The sequence below is a fragment of the Phaethon aethereus genome (assembly GCF_964289735.1).
Source record: "Phaethon aethereus genome assembly, chromosome: 2".
In the NCBI taxonomy this organism is placed as follows: Eukaryota; Metazoa; Chordata; class Aves; order Phaethontiformes; family Phaethontidae; genus Phaethon; species Phaethon aethereus.
Genome location: NC_138582.1, coordinates 127,707,865 through 127,727,839, shown reverse-complemented (window position 1 = coordinate 127,727,839; position 19,975 = coordinate 127,707,865). Strand labels below are relative to the sequence as shown.

The 19,975-nt window shown below is 41.2% G+C and overlaps 1 protein-coding gene across 4 annotated transcripts in view; it reads right to left on the bottom strand.

The window, feature by feature from the left end:
* The window catches only part of SLC4A7 (solute carrier family 4 member 7), a gene marked incomplete at both ends in the record, with an annotated part of 99,848 nt that extends 80,416 nt beyond the window's left edge, over window positions 1–19,432 (bottom strand). For 3 of the 4 annotated variants that reach the window (XM_082015629.1, XM_082015630.1, XM_082015632.1), the window contains one exon: window positions 19,385–19,432. In XM_082015629.1, the coding sequence (XP_081871755.1) occupies window positions 19,385–19,432 (48 nt within the window). Of the gene's footprint in view, window positions 1–19,368 lie in introns of all 4 variants that reach the window. The other variant, XM_082015631.1, reaches the window with a different exon arrangement.
* Window positions 19,433–19,975: the final 543 nt, after the last annotated feature.

The window sequence follows — 19,975 nt, the reverse complement described above, 5'->3', positions numbered from 1 at the left end:
CTTTTTTCCAGTGTTACTTAAGTCAGGGAACACACAAAGAAATTAATCTATCCAGCAAATTATTTACCATTATTCTCACATTTCTTCACAGGACTGACTCTACAGGAAAAAATCAACTGCCTGTAAACCAACTGGAAAAGTGTCAATGAACAGCAAGCTGTAAAAGTCTCCTATGTACAGAACAAATGGAATCAAACTGGCTTATACTGCACACTAACCTTAATCAAATGGGATTGTATTTGAATGATGATAAGGTACTCAACTTCAGTAGAAAATGGTACCTTTTACTGAAATTTTATTCAAATTTTATATTTGGGGCAGTATAACATTTAGCTTTTGGTGATGTTAAAAATCAATGTCAGAGCTTTTGACTGAGATGTAATTAATTTAAATAAAAGCAATAATTTCATATCAGATTTTAACACCTTTTACAGACATCCTCAAAAACTGAGGTTTCCAGAAGATCTGTCTTTAAAATTTGAATCAGTTTTCATTTTTTATTATCAAAATCAACACTAGCAGAAGCATTACTTAAAAAAACAGATATCTATAAAAAAGGCAAAATAATTCTAGCATAATGAGACAAATAAATGGATATTTCAAAATATTTGTAACAAGGTCAACTGTCTACTGTAAGCTGTTTATGTTGTCTGAGGTCTCTGTGCAATGACAGGGGCTCAAAGAAGGGGTAAGGCACGCTTTTCTCATGGGGACAGAACTGTAGTTCAGTTTAGAATTACAACATTCATACCAAGACACTAGGGGGAACCTGAAAGCAGTCCACTTCAAAAATCACTTGTATATGCTGATACTGCTGTTAACTCCAAATTTTCACTCATGGACAAGTTATTTAAATGTATGAGTGAAGATAACTTATTTTTCAGACCACTGAGGTTGTAATGCTTAAACACTTGAAATTTAGTCATACAGACTATGTAATTGGGAAGAAACATGGAATTCTGATAACCTTGAAAGAAAGCTATTGTACACTAGTACAAACCATAACCGTCACGCTCTTTACTCTTACGGTTCTTCCAGCCTTTTCTATTGAAGAAAATTATCAAGCTGCACACTAAAATACCAATCTGTACAAGTAGTATTTTAAACAAAAAGCAATTGAGAAGACTGCAATGCATATTTACACTTACTGTTTAGCAACTGAAACATTCAAAGCAGCCTAAAGAATAGTTTATTCTATGTATTTGAAGCTTGTTTCCACTTTTGACTAATTCCATAATGTAACTGGATTTCTGGTAACACATAATGTTATTAGCAACTTATACACATTCATAAACATGCATGCTCTCCTAAACAGTAACATCATGAACACATTCCACAACAGAGGAACCGTACCACAATACCAGACTTTTGGAACCACTGTGTCAGCAGGCTTCACTTCTATTCTGGGTCTTAATTTGAATTTACAAGATAAACCCACATTTCTAAAATAATTAAGTAGCATTAGAGACAAAGATAAGCATACAGGTTTGAAAGATACTATTAGTAGCATTCACCGCCTAACACTTTATAAGAAGGGTGGAGGAAGAGGGTGGTGGAAGAGAGAGTTCACCAATGGTTTCACCATTTCACCAATGGACTCACCCCTTGTCTTTTGCTTTAAACATTAATTCTCTTATTTTTATAGACCTATGTACTTACTGACACCTTAAAGCGCTATAATATTCCATAGCTAAGCTTTCTGAAAAAAAAAACCAAAAAACACCCCCACAAAAAAAAAGCCAGCTTTCAGATAATATTCATGTATTTTCTAGGTATTGCAAACTAACATGGCTCAAGTCTTTTCTACTAATTTTATCAATAAAACTGTCAAATAATGCATATTAATAGAAAGCATGAAAGTATAAACTTCTATGGTTAGACTTTATGATCTTAAAGGTTTTTTCCAACCTAAATGATTCTATGATTTCTATTGTTCTAATGGACACACATCAGTGCTTCCACTGCTAAAGTGGAATATCCTTAACATTTTACATTAATTGGGAAGCATTAACTCAAATGCAATTTTTCAAACACTATCCTCTTCACCTTGTTTTATCTTCTTCTTGTTTTATGAACAAGAAGCAATAAAGACACAACACACAAAAAAAACTCTGCTTAAGCTGCTCTTATTGGAAATCTATGAAACTACGGAGGAAAAGTCTATCCTACACCTAGGAACCCACTGGAGAGCTACCATTCATAACAGGATACTACTAACACGTGATCTAAGAAGCCATGAACATAACTCTCCCACGCTATACCACCTTGACCGTCAATACTTTACAAACACAGCATGAGCAGGCCTTGAATTACAGGCTCTCTCTATTACAGTAGCAAACTGAGACTAAAAAAAAGTCACCAGTAAGTATTTAAAAGCAGATACATCAGTGAGCCCTCAACTGCAAGGGAAGAGAAATTGCCCTGTGCTCAATCCTAGACTTCTCTGCTGTGCTGTAGCTGTATGCTGGGTAGCATTTTCTATGAAGAAAAGACGACTTGCTTGTTGCTCAAGCGGGGTCTTACAATAGCATGACAGGACCACATCCAATTACACAGTTTAAAGCAAGTAATTCTGGCTCTGTTTCATTAAATTGAGGCTCTGAACAACTTTGATATAATCCATTATTCCCATTAACAAGACTTCTGTCAAACTACTTGCTACAATTAAGTTTAGCATATTAACTTACACAAACAGCAGAGCACACTTAAAGACCAGCTTTCTTGTATACAAAGAGTTCCATGACCAACTGCACCAATAGCTTTGCTCCTTTAACACTATGCGAGCTCATTTAAACTCCTTCTGTTTCACTTCCAACAAAGAGTTAGTTTTCGGGTTTGGATTTTCTATGGCTTGGATTGATATAGGATTATTGACCTATCAGACAGAATATTGTCCTGGTTTCAGCAAGGATTGAGTTAATTTTCTTCATAGAAGCTAGATAAGGCTATGTTTTGGATTTGGGATGAGAAAATGTTGATAACGTGCTGACGTTTTGAGCTGTTGCTAAGTAGTCAAGGCAAGTCCAGCTTCTCCTGCTGGCCTGCGAGCGGGAAGGCTGGGGGTCCACAGGAAGCTGGGACGGGAGACAGCCAGGACAGCTGACCCAGGCTGGCCAAAGAGATATTCCATACCATATGACATCATGCTCAGTATATAAAGCTGGAACAAAGAAAGAGGAAGGGGTGGAGGGACATTCAGAGTGATGGCATCTGTCTTGCCAAGAAACCATTAACGCGTGATGGAGCCCTGCTTCCCTGGAGATGGCTGAACACCTGCCTGCCCATCTTGGAGGTATGTATTCTTTACTCTGAAGTAGAAACTCATGCATGTTGTACATTTGCATTTCCAGCAACAAGCATGCATACAAACACAGATACCCTTTCTGTCACTTCTGCAAGTATTCAGCTCCATTGCCTTGCCCAGCCGCAATTCCCTTGGGCTCTTCAACAGCCTCCACAGCACCATTCCCAGCCCTGACACCTGTACTGCCATTGTGAGGATCTCTTCGCAGCTCTTGCCACCTCTGTAGCCTCTAAAACCAATTTAAACCTCTGACTGGAGATACCGCCACCATTGCCTAGAAGCTATTTCTGAAAACAGGCACACATTTTCTTGGTTCCCCAGTGCCTTCACTGACACCAAGTCTACCTTTTGGTTCCAAACTCCCCCAGTACCTAGAAGTAGACGCTCATGACAACTCAAAATATGCACCAGTGGTAGTTTCAACTCAAAGTATTCTGCAGCAACCTCTTAGAGCAAGACAAGACTACAGCCTTAGCTGCTTGAAACTTAATTATCTAACCAGTGGTCATCAAGCCTTACAGATTTCTTCCAAGGATAGCCAAAGAAAAATAAGTCTTTTGTCAAGAAGCTGAAGTTAATTATTTGTGAATGCATTAATCCACAACATAGTTTTTAAAGTTTAGACCTACACCCCCACCAACACCCCTTCCCCAAAGAAACACAGCTATAGAGTTGACATATGTGGATTAGCAGGTAAGCACACACCCCTTGTACAACATTTGAAGCACATGGAACACAATCTGGGAAAGTACACCTGGTTTGAGAACTACTGTTTTAATGTGCAAATTCTCAACCTTATATTGCCTCCAGGATCCAGAAGTTTATAATCATCAGGCACCAAGCCTGGGCTACCATAAATGCAAACACAGTAAGTATCCAGTCATACAACAAACCACTGAATGTGACAGAGTAATTAGTGACCTTATTTAACAAAGCAGTATATTCCAAGTTATTTGCTCTGTTAGGATTAGTTAAAATCCCGTATACCAAATGAGTTACAGTAAGTCAGACCCATCACCAATGAGAAAAGCAAGCTGAAGTTTCTTGTTTGCCTGTCTTTTCAAAAGGTTCTGTCCATTCAAAGCAGAGAAAAACAAGTAGTAGGCATATTCTTTGTCCTTGAGCATATCAAACTTCTTCAATTCCCTATTTATATTTTGCCCTTCATTTATGTCTTCTTCATAGCAAAGGCAACTTACTTATGCTCAATAATTAAAAGATTCAGACTAATGCTACTTGTCTTCACGCAATAGAATATGGCCATCTTCTTCCTTAACTATAAGCCAACAGACAATCTAACAAGCACACTTGCCCTATACAAAGCTTAAACAATTGGAATTTGTGTCTATAAATGGACTATAACTTAAGTACATTTAATCATGTAAAAATGTTTTGTTTGACAAATAGGTTTCTAATTATGTCAAAATCATTTGGTGAATAGATGTTCCACTGAAAAAAAAAATTAAGTTAGCATCCTATCCCTATTTAATTTGTTCTCTTTCTTGGGGATCAGATATTTCATCTTTTTTGGGTCCCCTGTTCTGAAGGCTTAAATGTGTAATTTGACTTCATTTAAAAACAGATGTTCATTCTTTTGACTTTAAGGCAAAATACCCTCAACTTCTCAATAAGCTGATCTTCCTCAGCTGAAGCTCTACCTAGAGCATCTGGGTATAAAACAAGACCCAAGAATATTTATCCTTACTATACACAGTATCTTACACAGTTACGTATTTCAGTAAAAGCAAGCAAACTCAATCTAGCAAAATCCATTACAAAATATGCTGAAAATAAACTCTGGTTATATTTCTAAAAAATGTAAAGTAATTCCCAAGTATTTTATATATCATCAGCAGTTAAGGCAGGTAATGGATGGCAACACAGATGCCAACAACAAAAAAACCCTGCTTGACAGTCTTCCTTTTTTGATTGGCATCCATCAGTAGTTTTCCAAACTCAAGAATTTCCACAAAAATCAGTTAGAAGTGCTTTATTACATGTGCTTGTATTTACAATCTAGAATTAAAACTGTCCAATAACTGGTTTTGTACACTTAATTTATAAACTGAAACATGTCTGTCCATCCTATCATTATCTAACTATCTGCAATTCAACCAAACAGTAATTACAAGAGTATCTGCCTCCTTAATTTCCTTTTTGGTATCTCTCAATGGCGGGCAAGTGCAGCAATGTTAATAAAAAGTCAAGCTGAAAAAGGAAAGGATCTCTGCTACTTTTGGGGTTTATCACTTCCTTAAATGAGTCATAACAATTATATAAAAACAAACAGAGAGCATCTGATAAACAGTTTTAAAATGCATAGCTGGGAGGGTGTAGTCATTTGACAAACAAACAGAAGAATTTACCACCAACAGTAACATCAACTGTGGCTATTCACTAAGAAGTTCTTTCCTTTTTCGTACACAAAGTCTGTCTGGAAATATGTTTGACATGTTAAAGAAATGCATGCACTTACATAATAGTATATTTTCACAATAGTGCTGTACAAGCCAAAGGAAAAGAAAAAAGAAAAAAAACACTAACCCTAAAACAAGCAGTAGTTTAAATACAAACTTTCCAATAGGTGGTTTGTTTTTTTTTTTTTAATAGAAACAAAGCAGCAATAAATCTAGCAGTAGTCTAAGTAATCCTACCTTATTGTTTAGAATGCTAATTAAAGAGCTTGCAATCAGTTCTTTGACTTCACAAGTTAGCCAGAGAACCCACAGAAATGTAAGTTATTCTTGATTTGGTCCAGAGCAGTGCTGAGAAGCTAGTTCATAACATTACTGTCCAGCAACTTTATTTATATCATGTACATATTCATGATCTTTCCATTAACAATATATATATATATTCCTGATACTCTTTTCAAGCTTATTTTCTGTAGACTTCCTTTTTTTTCTTTTTAATGAAGTTCTCTTTTATCTTTGCAGACAACTTGAGACTAAGTTGACATCACATTTGAGTCTCGAAGCAAATGCATACCACTCCTCTGAAAAGATTGAAGGCCAGAAAAGAAACTATCACACCTACAAAACAGGGTACGATAGGTTATTAGGGAGAAGGAAGCATCTTTCAGAAGCTAAAATTATGTCCAAGTGAGGGTCATAAGCTATGATATTTTAAGTGTAGCCATACAATAAGCAGGCAAAATACACATGAAAATCACATAAGTTATTAAAAAAAAAAAAACAGGCAGTAACTTTTCAGTTATAACAGGAGCGAGACGGATTGCTACAGAGTCTGTATAGAAAGCAGATAATCAAAGTATAAAATTAATGTCCATAAGACTAGACTGTTGCAGAAAATTACAAGGTTTTGCATCCAGGTTCACAATGGAGAAACTCAGTCTCTTGAAATGCCCTGACCTGTCAAACTACCCTAAGCTTCACATAGCAAAGGTCACAACTGCATAAAAAAAGGTAAGGTATGCAAAATCAGATTAATGCTGGTTTATAACACCAAATACAACTTCACAAAGGAACTGAAAAGTTATAGTACTTTCTACTGCATTCTTAAGTACCCCTCCATTATTTTGGTTTGAAGGTTTGTAAGACCTAGTCTTTAAATGTCTTAAGGTTTTAACCAGGGAGACTGAAGCACAAAAAGGGACTTGCCGCAAAGACATCCCCAACAGACATCGATGCCTACAGCAGCTCCCAGAGCTTCTGGAAAACAGAAAGTTAGCTTTATTTTACCTATACATAAACATGAAACTAGTTAACAGACAACATCTTAAGAATTAAATGAAGCCTCAAATAATGACAAAACCGTGTCCAGTTCTCACCACATATATATACAATGGAAGCCATATTAATTAGAGCATTCTACTAAGCTCTGGTAAATAACCTGGTAACTCAGTACTGGTAAGTCAAAATACAAAAAGTTACAAGCAGAACACAGGCAGCTCTCCAGGATAAAAAGGGAAGATTGCAAGTAGGCGATTCAGAGCAAGTATTATTGCAGCTATAAGAAGAAATGTGCAAAAATAAACCTCCAAACATTGTACGAGTACAAACTGATGTTTAGTGCTGCACTCCTATGCAAATAACTGAATCATCATGCCCCAGGTATGAAATTTTCCAGTCTGCAGCAATGTAAGAACTAAAAATATTTCTTAGTTAGACGACAAGTCTTTAGAGTTTTGAGGACTGGAATTAATCTGACCTGACACCATTCCACTGTGCCTTGTGATATCTCAAAACAGGAACAACATAATAATCTAACAGATTGTACACACAGATCATTCAAAGAGCTCAAAGTGTTAAGTAAAACAAGCCATACGTACAAGATAGGCAAGAAATGATGTGTAAAAAAAATTTTTATTCCTTCTTTTAAGTGTTCTTTCTGGGGAGCAACTAGAAAAGATACTCTATTTTTATCTAGCACTAGTAAGCACCAGTAGTATTATTCACTTAAAACCCACCTATAAGGGGTGAAGAAAGTAATTCCTAGAACACCGATCAAAGCTAAAGTGTTTTCACCTGCAACAAATTATGTTTACAGGTATCATAGAGAAGAAAATTTAGGCTTTTCAACTGAAGCATCTCCAATAGGGCCAAAGTGTCTCCCCTCTACATGATGAAGTATTTATTAAATGCTGTTAAGTACTTCAAGGTAAGGGAAAGAGATGTGTATTGTTACAGACACATGACCTGGTAAAAAGTGAACATTAAAATCTGTTGTGTTTGGTTCCTCCAAGCTGAGAAGCCAAGAAGTTAAGCATCATCAGCCAACGCAACAGCACCAGCCAACTAAAAACATTAATTATTATTAATAATGAATAGCTGCCTTGCAGAAAAAGCAATCATTACAAGCAAGTTTGCAATACCAGCGTTGTTAAAAAATAGACATGATCTGTCTATCAGAAACCAATTTCAAGTAGAACAAAACTTTCACTTGAACATGTGTGTTTTAAATCTATATTGTGAACAGAACTAGATGGTAAATTTTAATAGTTTAACAACACGAACATAAGCACAGCACATCTTCCAGAGCTCAGCCAAGAGGCAGCTAAGAGATGTCACAGCAGTTCACATGACAAAGATACAAACAGCCCTGAAAGACTGCACAACATGTTACAGGGCGAAGTCTCCAACACCAGCTGAAGCAACTGTCCCTCGTGCATCAGAGATCTCAACTCCAGGAACAGCACAGGGAGGATGTCACTGTCCGGGTGTTTGGCTGCAGGGAGCACCTGCTCCTCTGCGGTGCTGCTAAGAGCAGTGGCCCCATGCGAGGGTGGTGCACCATCTTTGAGGTGCTGAGTGGCCAGGTGAGAGCGTTGCAGGAGGGGACAAACACGCTGCACAACAGGGAAGATAAACAGGAAGTCCTGGGAGGTCTGCTGCTTGCTGGATAATGTTTTGGAAGGACTGAGGCTTATCCAATCCTCAAAACTATTGCACTTTCCTGCTTATCCATGTGCACACCAGCGACACTTCCAACAACCAATTACAGAGCAAATAAAAAGTGACTAGTGAGCACTGTGGGCAAGGGTGAGGAGGCCCAGGTGGTGTTTCTCAGTCTCTCCCGTGAAAAGCAAAAGGCTCAGGGCAGAGTAGATGCATCCAGGGCGTCAATATGTGGTTATTAGCAAGGCCTTTACTGCTGTGACCACAGGAACTCTTTCAGGAGCAAGGATCCGTCTGACAAAGTGTGGCAGGAGTACCTTTGCCACCAAGTGCATTAAGCTTGTGAATAAGACTTTAAACGAGGCATGGTAGAGAAAGGTTGTCACAGTTAAGAGAATGAAAACACGGGGAACACATGACAGAGAAGGCTCTCATACTTCCCTTGTGAAAGGGGCATGTCTGGGGGCCCATCTCAAGTGCTTGCACACAAGTGTACATAACATGGTAAGTCATAGCAAAACTTAGCCCATGCACGGTTGCAGAGTGATAACCTCACAGGAATTAGAGTGACAGTGGGACAGCTCACATGGCTGAGTGCTGCACTGGATGGATACAAGCTCTTGAGAAAAAACAGGCTGGAAAATTACAGAACATGGGTTTCAATCTATGCAAAGGGCTGGCTACAACACACACTGCTTTGTTTCATACAAGGGACAAGGCAGTCAAGACCTTATGGGTAAGGATCAGAGAACAGTCCAACATGGGTGATGCTATGCTAGATGCCTGCTACAGACCTCCTGACCATGAAGGGGAAGTAGAAGCACCATCTATTTGAAAGCTGGAGGAAGCTTCATGATGGCAGGCCCTGGTACATACCAGGGCCTAAAACCACTGGTATCTGCTGGTAGGATGTGGCCAAGCACAAGCATTCCAGGAGATTTTTTGAGTGTGTTCAAAAGGATTTCTTGGTGCAAGTGATCAATGAGGCAACTACTGAAGATGCTCTGCTGGACCTGCTGCTCACAAACAAAGAAGAACCAGACAGATATGCCAAGAGCAGCCTTGGTTGCAGCAACCATGAAATTGTAGAGTTTAAAATCCTGACAGAAGTCAGAAAGACAAATAGTACTGTGTACAGTGCAAGACCCAGAACATAGAGTTACAACATGGCACTTCAGGAGAACAGATCTCAGCTTGTTCAGGGATCTTCTTGGTAGAATGTCATGGAAGACCACCATTATGGATGATGGGAAAGTCTGTGAGAGCTTGTGGTGGTGCATTCGCCCCCAGACCACTCTACAACCTTAGGAATTCATTTGCCTGGCAAGCCTTGATCTTTGTGCAAAGACATTGGCAGTTGAGCACCACTCAATCGCACCAAACACTCTCAGTAAGCTAAAGTGCGGAACGGCACTGATCATACCTGGAGTTCAGTTGCCTGGCCAGGGCAAGGAACAAGAGCAGGCATAACTAATCATCCCCTGACAGGCCTGGAATGACCGGTACCAGTGTTACTGGAGATGTGAGAAATTACCAACCCGAATTGTGGCCAGGACAGAACAAATTGTTGATTATCAATGGACTAAGTTTTGTTATTAAATGATATAATTTAATATTGTGGTTTGCCTTAATAGTGTTAATGAATTTTAAATTGCTGCTATTCCACATTAAATTGTTGCTATTCTAAAGTTATACAAAACACAAAATCGTATGTTAAATCATCACACCAAGATCCCTGCACTTAATCCCTTTAGGCATAAACCGTTAACTAAGTCTGGGACTAGGAGTGGATTCAGCTGCACCTAGACTCCTCTGAGAAGGAGATTACAAAGCAAGGGGATCCACTCTGAACCTTGTGACTCAACAGGAAGGTCTCCCTCATGTTCTTTCCCTAATCCCCATGTAAGTCACACTAACCCAATTCTGACTCAATTTCCCTGACTCTGTATGAATCATTTCCGCCAATCCATGTGTAAATCATTCTAACCCAATTCTAACTTGATTTCCCTTTGTATGCTTCTTCCATGTTGAATAAGAGACAGAGTGAACCTTGCCATCAAATTCTGTTAAGTCACGCTTTTTTACAAATTCATATTAAAATCATTTTCTTTCTAATATCTTAGGCAGTGATTCTTTAAGCGGCCTAAACCACTCATTTGCAACAGAGCTGGCCGATCTTCAAGGACAGCCTCCTCAAAGCAGAAGAGGGACCAATTCCTGCATGCAGGAATTCATGCAGACCTGACAATGGACCAAACGTGAAAGAACAGGGAACCTGTGACTGAGCTCAAATGCAGAAGAGAGTACATGGAAGGAGGAAGCAGGGGTGGGAGGAATATACAGGCATTATCCAACCATGCAGTGGTGGAGTTAGATAAGCCAAAGCTCTGCTGGAGCTGACAATAACAATGGATGTAGAGGGCAGTAGGAAGGGGAGAAAACCCATTTTAGGTTTTTTCCTCCAATATTTAAGTTATGCAACAGAAACAGAAAATAGATCTTTGTAGAACAAGGTGTTACGCACATTAGCATCTGCTACACATCCTTTTCTTACAAATGTAAGAGAAAATCTAAAGAATCAGGGCTTCTGAGTGTGAACTTGAAGTCTGGTCAGTTAGCAATAAACGTGATTTACTAGCTGTACTAGCTCACTCATAACCCTGTCTAAAAGAAAGAAATCACATGTGCTTCCACTTAGCATGACTTCTGAGATCCAGAACACAGCAGCCTGAGTCTCTTGACATGGCAACTGAATTTTTGCACTGAGAAGCAACTGCATTCCCATTCCAGAAACGGACACTAAAAAAGATTCTATTACAACACCTCTATGAACACACATCTGCTTTAACCTCTTTCTGTTCTTTCGTAACAAAGATATACAAACAAGATGATTAGAGACGCTCTAGTCTTCTGATTCTACTCTGCTAGTGAATGGTGTTCAGAAGTGGCACTTTTCATTGAAGCAAATTCTTAGCCTTTTCTAGGAAGGAATAATTGATATCATTACCCTTGCTATAACCTAGGTATTTTCAACACTTAGCTGTCTTTCTCTTCATCCCAAAATAGATCCCAGTCAAGACACAGCCAGCATATATTTAGTAGACATTAGTCACGGAAAACGCAGAGGAATCAGCCTTGTGCAACAATGAGCAGGAGAAAAATAAAAAATAAAAAACCTTTACTTTCCACTTTAGGGAAGCATAGTTTTTCAAGACATGCTGTCCACACACACACACTCTTAATGTACACATGCCCCCATAGTGAAAAAATAATGACAGAAAAAAACTGTCAAGTTTACATGCGAGTCTTCAGTTCTCCCCACCTAAAAGCAGGCCTCAACTAACAGATCCTCAGTAGTACAGCTGAGCTGTAGAAGGAACAGTAGCAGCGGGCAGAAGAGAAGGTCAAACAGTGGAATTCCATCATACATCAGATGGCAGGGAGATGCAGCTCTGTAAGTAATTCCCCCTGCCTCTCTGCAGCTTCTGCCCACATGCCTCATTCACAGGAAGCTCCAGTTTGTTTGGAGGCAGACTCCAGAAATTGTTAAACTGGGGCAACAGTTTGACAACAGGTGCCCAATCTGGAAACTTCTACTGAAGACCTTCTTTTAGTTAAAAAAAAAAAAAAACCCAAAAAAACACAACCACATACTTCAAGTCTGTTTTTAAGTTTAAAAATATTTCAGTATTTCAGGATAGTATCTCATCCACACTGCCAGCAAGTCAAGTCCAGATGCCTTCCAGCATAACTACACCTTAAGAAAAATATCAGTATTCATTCTATATCATTCGCAGACAATTTAAACTTCCAATGAGATTGATTTCTTTTTTTTTTGTCTACTTCTTATTCAACAAAAACTGAGTCAGGAAATCTCAAATTCTCTCACGGGAATCTGGGGAAGAAGTTGACATACCCATACCTCACAAAATAACACATATTGAGAGTTCAAAATGAAGCCTTGAGTAAGGTCCTACTCTTCAAGTTGACATTGTGATCTCCAAAAAATAATCTTCAGTGCTGAAGGCTTGAAGGGGCAGGGAGGTCTAACAGGTACATTACTAAGTAGAAATGCAGGGGCAGAGTCAAACTCTTAAGAAAAATGTAAATATATCTTTTCTAAAAGTGGATGCTGAAGGAGGATATGAGATGATACAAGTACAGCATTGCAAATACTTCTGCTAAAATGGGACTTGCTGGGATTAATAAACCAGGGGTGTTTCAAGGTTATGAAGCACTCCAGCATTGCTGAAGTAAGACAACTTGTGCCAGTATACCCAAATAGGACAGCCATTCCGTTACGCAGCTTTGACTCAATTTAGTTTAAGGCACAAGTTGTCTTACTGTTTGGGAAAAACAAAACCTCAGTTCGAGCTAAACAGCCTTTCCTGGGCAGAAGTCACAAGAGCATCCAGACTGTCAGACACCACACTACAGATCAATATTCCGAAACATTACTTCAGGCAACACAAGGGTGTACAAAGGCTATAGGGCTCTCCTCATGTGACACTGGACAATTTACAGAGATAACTAATTCCTATAAAGCACAACCATTCACTCTTTTTGCATATTTATGAAAATGGAATAGCCTTCCTGCTGTACGATCCTGGCACTGTTATTGGAAGAATAAAAGGTTTAGTCTGCTCTGTAGATAAAGAAATCATAAAATAACCATGAGCCATACTCACATCAGACAAAATGACTGAAAAGACTTTAAGAAACAAAGTTTTTGAAAACTTATGTAAATAGGCATGCTGATAGGTAACTAAAACGGCTCCATCTACTGGTTAAAATATACATTTTCTTTGTCAGGAAATGCTCTCTCTACTGCAGCAGATTTAACTCCCAGTGAAACAAGAAACTCGGAGATGCCAAGCACAAACTAACAGAGACTCTTACACAGATAATCCCTTCTAATAACCATTGAGATATGCTGGCAAGGTAGATTTGGGATTCTTGCATAATTGATGTGTATTCTCAGTAACAGAAAAAGGAGCTTCTAAGATGGCAGGACTGACTTTTTAAATGCAAATGTTGCGCTTTTTTTACAAATAATGTAATATTTTCACCTACTGCTAATTGTGCAAATGTAAATTTAGAAATAGATATTTTAGAACATTGTAAGATCATCTGTAGAGGAAACAACAGTCATTTCTGCATCCAGACATTTACTGATCCACAGGGTTAATGAGTATTAATTAATTTTCTCCATGTCTTTATTTACAAAAACCTCATTTGAATCTCACTAGTCATATCACTATTTCAAAACGTTAGACAGCTATCTTAATTTTAGCAAAAAATTTGAAACGTCCCTAAACCTTATCATCCCAGAATATTTTATACCAAAAGCATGACAGTATTCTTTGGAGACCTTCTCTAGCCAAGTATATGCAAGTTATAGTCTGTATTTTAATAACTAGTTATAGAGCAGTTCTAAGTCCTACTTCAGGGCCACTAAAAATCTTGTGTGACAGATATCCTTGTGTAAAGGATATCAATATTCCAAAGCCAGCAACAATCATGGTGACATGTCAAAAGTCATCTAGAGAAGCAGATCAATCACATGGATTATAACACAACAACTACTCAACTTAGTACACCCTACAGCTTATTTTGGATAGCAAATAAAACTACTGCAATGAAGCCTAATGAAAGTTCTCCAGTAACACATCAAGTTTTTGACAGCCACAGTAACTTTAAGAACCAAAACGACTGCCAGCACATACAATTAATAGCAGCTTACAGTACTTGAACCCAGAGGTAATCAGAGACATTGCCCATAGCCCACTGCATGGTGCAAGTTGTGTGAGGCAGGCACCCTAACCAAACAGCAGAATACAGAATAGCAGCTCGTCTCTCAAAAGTCATAGATTCAAGTCTGCAAGGCTGTCAAGGTAGTAAAACACTCTCTCATAAGGGCTGTTTAGCTAGCGCACTGCCACACCAGTATAACTGTACTGCTTTAACTTGTGGAGCGCATGTGTTCAGCCAGATGCCACTAATTCATGGGGGAGTAGAGTTTCCTGCACAGTCCTCAGTTATGCAGTACAAACATACCCTCAGTTACCCTTGTCCAACCATAAAGGGAAAACACTGGCTCGCGCTTACTATGATAATATAAAAAAAAATTATATGTACCAGCATAATATTCTTCGGAGATCTGTCATTTGATTTATCATCACAAAAGCCACATGTCAAATAAGAAGGCAAATAATCACACAAAAGAGCACTTTCCACTATTTAATTTCTAAAACAGTAAGTCATCCAAGATATGTGGAAAGATATAAAGTAGTCAATTCTGTAAAACTTTGTTTTACTGTACTGATGCAATTTACATTCTTACATATAAAGTACCATCAATGTAAATCAAGACTTACAATATATATTTTAAAGGAATTGTTTCAATAATCACCTAACAGAAGTACTACCTAGATAGACAAAGTTACCAAGCTATCTGAAATGCAATAACTGGACCAAACCTTTAGTTCAGAAACCATGTGTTCCAATCTACCTGCCACTAGATACCTGGTTTTCCCTTGAAATCCATTCGTGAAAATGAAGCTGTATTTAAGACTTTTTGGGGGGGGGGGAAGCAACACTTTGTATTTTTTATTATTAAACCATTGTAACTACCAGCAGATTCTGACAGTTAGGATACTTCTCATCAATTTCTGTATTTTTTTTATTTCAAGTCTCTCCGAAATCTCTTGCCCTATACTCCTATGACCCTTCGCCAGTTTTGTTATGGATTTGAGAAGTTGGAGTACCAGACACTACCCTGTTGCATTAGAAAGATGCATCAGTATAAAGGAATTGATAGACCCTGTTGAGGCAGTGAGACAGTGTTGGTGAAGCGGGCTGTACCCAAAAGAGTCTTCAAATAAAGTCTGAAGTGAAAGCCCAAAGCTGTCATTGAAACACAACTACTGTTGACCAGGAAGGTCTAAAACCCACCTGATAATGTGCATGCACAGCTGTTAAAAAACCAAAAGTGGTAGCCAACCATGTAGCCACTTCAGAAAAAGCACAGGGACACTAATGCCGTCTTCACTGAGATATGGCAGCCCACATTACTGCAATGCTTTGATTAGGAAAACCAGATGGAGAAGCCCTTCTCCAACAAGAGCCACTTTCAGACCTATCATCATCTACAATAGAATAGTGATAAAAACAAGTTTGTTTCACTGAAAGAAAAAGATGACACAAAGAAACATAAACCCATTACTTAGCCATGCTGCATGGTCTATGACCTTGTGAACATTTTATGATCTACACAAAGCAGTATCAAATACTAAAGAAAAAAGTTTCCATCTACTTTTTTTTTTTTTTTTACGATAACAGAAGTATTTTGAAAATATTACCTACAGGCAGAACTGCAATATACATTCCTTTAAATGCTACTTACAGCTATTGCAAAGAAACCCACCAAACTACCTGGTAATGAACATCATAACAAAAGCTGGAAGCTAGAACCAAAACCGCTGGTACAAAATATCAATCCTTTTAATACTATCACTGTAACTATCAAACACACCACGGTATAGAAAGCAAGATACTAACGCACTCCACTCCTATTTAAAGAAACCAAAAGAAAATGACCATAAGCAGCTGCTGAGGGAAGAGGAAAAACAAGACAAGCGTACAACAACAACTCCTCCTCACACTCTCACAACCTCCAGCTATTTTCAACTCAGACTTCCTGAGGCTGTTGCTCACCCATTTACTAACCTCAATGTATCTGCCTTCCAATGCTTGCCCAACCTCCCCTTAAGTCCACAAGAACTTCTTGTGTATACATCATACAGCAAGTACACTGTGAACTCCCTACACTGAGTGAAGAACCACCTCCTTTTGTTTGTTCTGAACCTGGTGCCTAACTCTGGACTGTATGCCTCCTCTTCCATCTTCACCTGCTCTCTCCACAGGAGTTTTATAGAGCCTTACTATATCATTGTCTCATCAACTCTACTGGGCTGGGAAATCCTAGCCCGTTAAATTATTTCTCATCTAGGAACTAATGCATATCTTGTTGCCCTTCAGTGAACCTTTTCCAATAATAACACATCTTTTCTAAGGTGAGGGGCAGAACAGCTTACAATACGTAAGGTATGAAAGAACCATGGATTTATGCAGTTACCTATCTTTTTCCTACCGCATTCTCTACTCGTCCCAGATGTTCTGATCATCAGTTGCTCTCTGGTTGTAATAACTATATCAGGCATTTGTTTCACCTCCCCCTTCTGACTTTCACATACGTATTGCCACCAAAAGGTCTCCTCAAAATACCAACATCCTAAACACTTGATGATTCTCTTTTTTAAGACTGGACCTAAAATACAAACCAAGCAAGGTTAAAGGGTATTTTATACTTTTGATGAAATAAATTGGGGGGGGAGGGGGGGGGCAGGGGGCGAAGGGGCAAGGTATTGCGACTGACAGAGGCTCTCCTCCATACAAGAAGCACCAGAGCTTCCTTATTAGGTCTAATACTACATAAACACAGAACCACCTGGTTTACCAACACTGGAGGAAAGAAGAAAAGCAAGTGTTTAGGGAGTTCTTTCTTTGATCATGCTTCTGTATTTTAAGAGCTGCAGCACTTAAGTTCTCAGATCTGAGTCACACTTTCTACAAAGTTCTTTCATCTTACATTTATTTCTGAGAGCTATGCATGTGTAAGCAGTTTCAGCAAGCTCTGCTAGTAGGAAAGTGGCCTGTACTACCAAAAGCACAGGATTAGAAAAATTAAGTCAAGCTGTATTGTCAAAAATACTCGTATTTTGGATTAAGTAGCTTTCGTGTATATAAAATTATACATCTTGCATACAAAGGCCACAACAAATCCAACACTGCTATACTATGTAATTGCCCAAAGGTCAGCATGTCCTCTCTTCTCTTTAAGCCATTTACTTCATGTGTTTTCCCTGGAAATTCCCTTTTTTCTAGTTCCTACCAATCTTTCTGCTCTCTCACTTCTCTAACCATTTCAGTTCTGTCTCAGCTGCAGTTACCTCCTGAATACACTTCGGTACCAAGGCCAGGCTCCTGAAAAGGCGTTGCTGTTTCAAGTAAACCAACTCAGACCACTGCACTGAGCACCTCTGTTCAGAACACCTACATCAAAAATGACCATGCAGCAGTACAACAGCTTCTGCGTCTGTCCCAAAAGCCCCTAGTTAATTTCTGTTACAACAGAACCTAAGTAACTCCCACTGGGCCTCACAAAGATGTGCCCAGGACACACTGACTTTCAAGATCCTCTTTTCATTTGGAATCACCTGAGGGTAACCATTAGCATCTTCCACTTTAACCCCATACACTTGAAGCTCAAAGCTTTTGCAACTTGCTCCATACAGCCCATCCTCTCTTGACTAGATGGGAGTATTCTCCCGCGAGCTGAGAGATACCTACTACAGGGAGGCAAGGTCGTTTTAACACGAACTAAACCTATCAAGCAGTCTGCTCTTACCAAGAATTTATCTTGGATAACCTAACACAAATTAGGAATATGACTTTTTGGGGCAGAGGCAAGATAGTGGAGAATTAGTCTAGAATAGATCTACAAAACCTTTAGAGGTGAGTGCATATACTATTTTCTGAAGTCAACATACAAAGATTGTAATAATTCAAGGAATTTGCAAAAATCACAGACTTTTGAACCACTAAGTTATCGGCGCTCCCATTACGACAAAGGAAAGACACACCAAACGTACTGATGTCACAGGAAGCTAGCACTTCATTACATTGCCAATTTTATCAAATGTGACTCAAGTCTCTCTTTGAAGAGTAGCGGAAAGATGATGAAAACTCACATGTTTTCAGTGTTATTTCTCTGTCCGTCACTGCATTCTTTGTATCACAAGCTACACGTCCCTCTTCTTCAGGCACTGAAAACAAATGGCTGTGCGACACCTTTTTGGAAAAGGCCTTGAAGAAGAATATCAGAGTAAGGGCTCAGAGGCTCATTAACAAAATCCAGACTTTGAGTCATCTGAAGGGAGGGGAAATTACAACCGTGGAACCACATGTATTTTTCAGCAGCACAGGAAGTAAGGCAACACATGTCTGCTTCACTTAGCCACCGGCCCGGGAAGGAAATGAACCCAAGCTCCACAGTTTTATGCATCTCCCCCCGCCCCCGCCGAAGGCTAGAAGGGCCGCCGGCGAACCGTACCCACCACCTGACCCGACTCCGCGGTCGCGCAACACCGGGACTGCCCTGCGTGCGCACTTCTCCCTCGCCCAGGAACTCGTCAGCGAGCGGGGCCGGGGGCCGGGAGGAAGGCGAGGCCAGGGCCGGCATAAGCTCCGCGGGGAACCTCACAAAGGAACGGGGGGGCCGGGGCAGCCGCGGCCGCCCGGCGCACGCCGCCCGCGGCCACCGGCGGAACAAAGGCTCCGTCCCCGCCGCCGCCCCCCGCAGGGGGGGTGGGCATGGCCGCGCGCACGAGGCCGGCACGCGGGCACACCTGCGCCCTCCCGCCCCCGGGCGAGAGGGGCCGGGGAAGCGTGGGGCGCTCAGGTACCGGCGGCGCCGCTTCCGCCTCCTGCCGCCGCCGCGGGGCAGGGAGCCAGAGGAGGGTCCCCCCCGCACCCTGCCGCGTCCCGTCCCTCCGTCCCGACAAAAGGGGAGCGGGGCGTCCCCGCGCACGACGCGGGAGGCGCTGTCCCGCCGCGGTCCTTTGTGCGCTCCCCCCCGCCCCGCACCCCACCCCCGCGTTACCGTGGTGAGCAACGGTCTCATCTGCTCGCCCGCCCGCTCCTCTTCCATCGCGGCCCCGTCGAGATGGCCCGGGAAAGCGGCGCGGAAGGGGAGGCAGGAGGCGGACCGGAGCTGCGCGGCTGGCTGGCTGGCTGGCTGGCTGGCTGCCTGCCGGAGGCGGGCGGCGCTGGTGCCCTCAGGACGGGGCGGCCGCGACTGCTCCGCCACGCCGGGGGCTGAGGCCAGACCGACTCGGCGCGCCCGCTCCCCCCGCCCCGCGCGCGACCGGCAGCGCCGCCAGCCAATGGGAGGTTGCACAGCGCCTGGCGCGTCGGCGCCCCCGCCCCGCCGTGGCCCCCCGGGGGCTGGCGGGGCGGGGCTGGGCGCGGGAGGGGGCGGCGGGCAGCGCCGTCCCACGCGGGGCCGCGTGGCGGGCCGCCCCCGCCTCGCCTTAGCCGCCGCGCGCCCCGCCTGACCGAGCGGCTCAAGGCCCGGGCCGGCGGGGCCTACGGCTGGTTGACGCTTGCCTCGCCCAGCACCCCTTCTCAGTTGCCGGTAACTACCGCCAAGCTTTCACCGAGCAAGCCGAAATTTTCCACGCCAGGTGCCTGC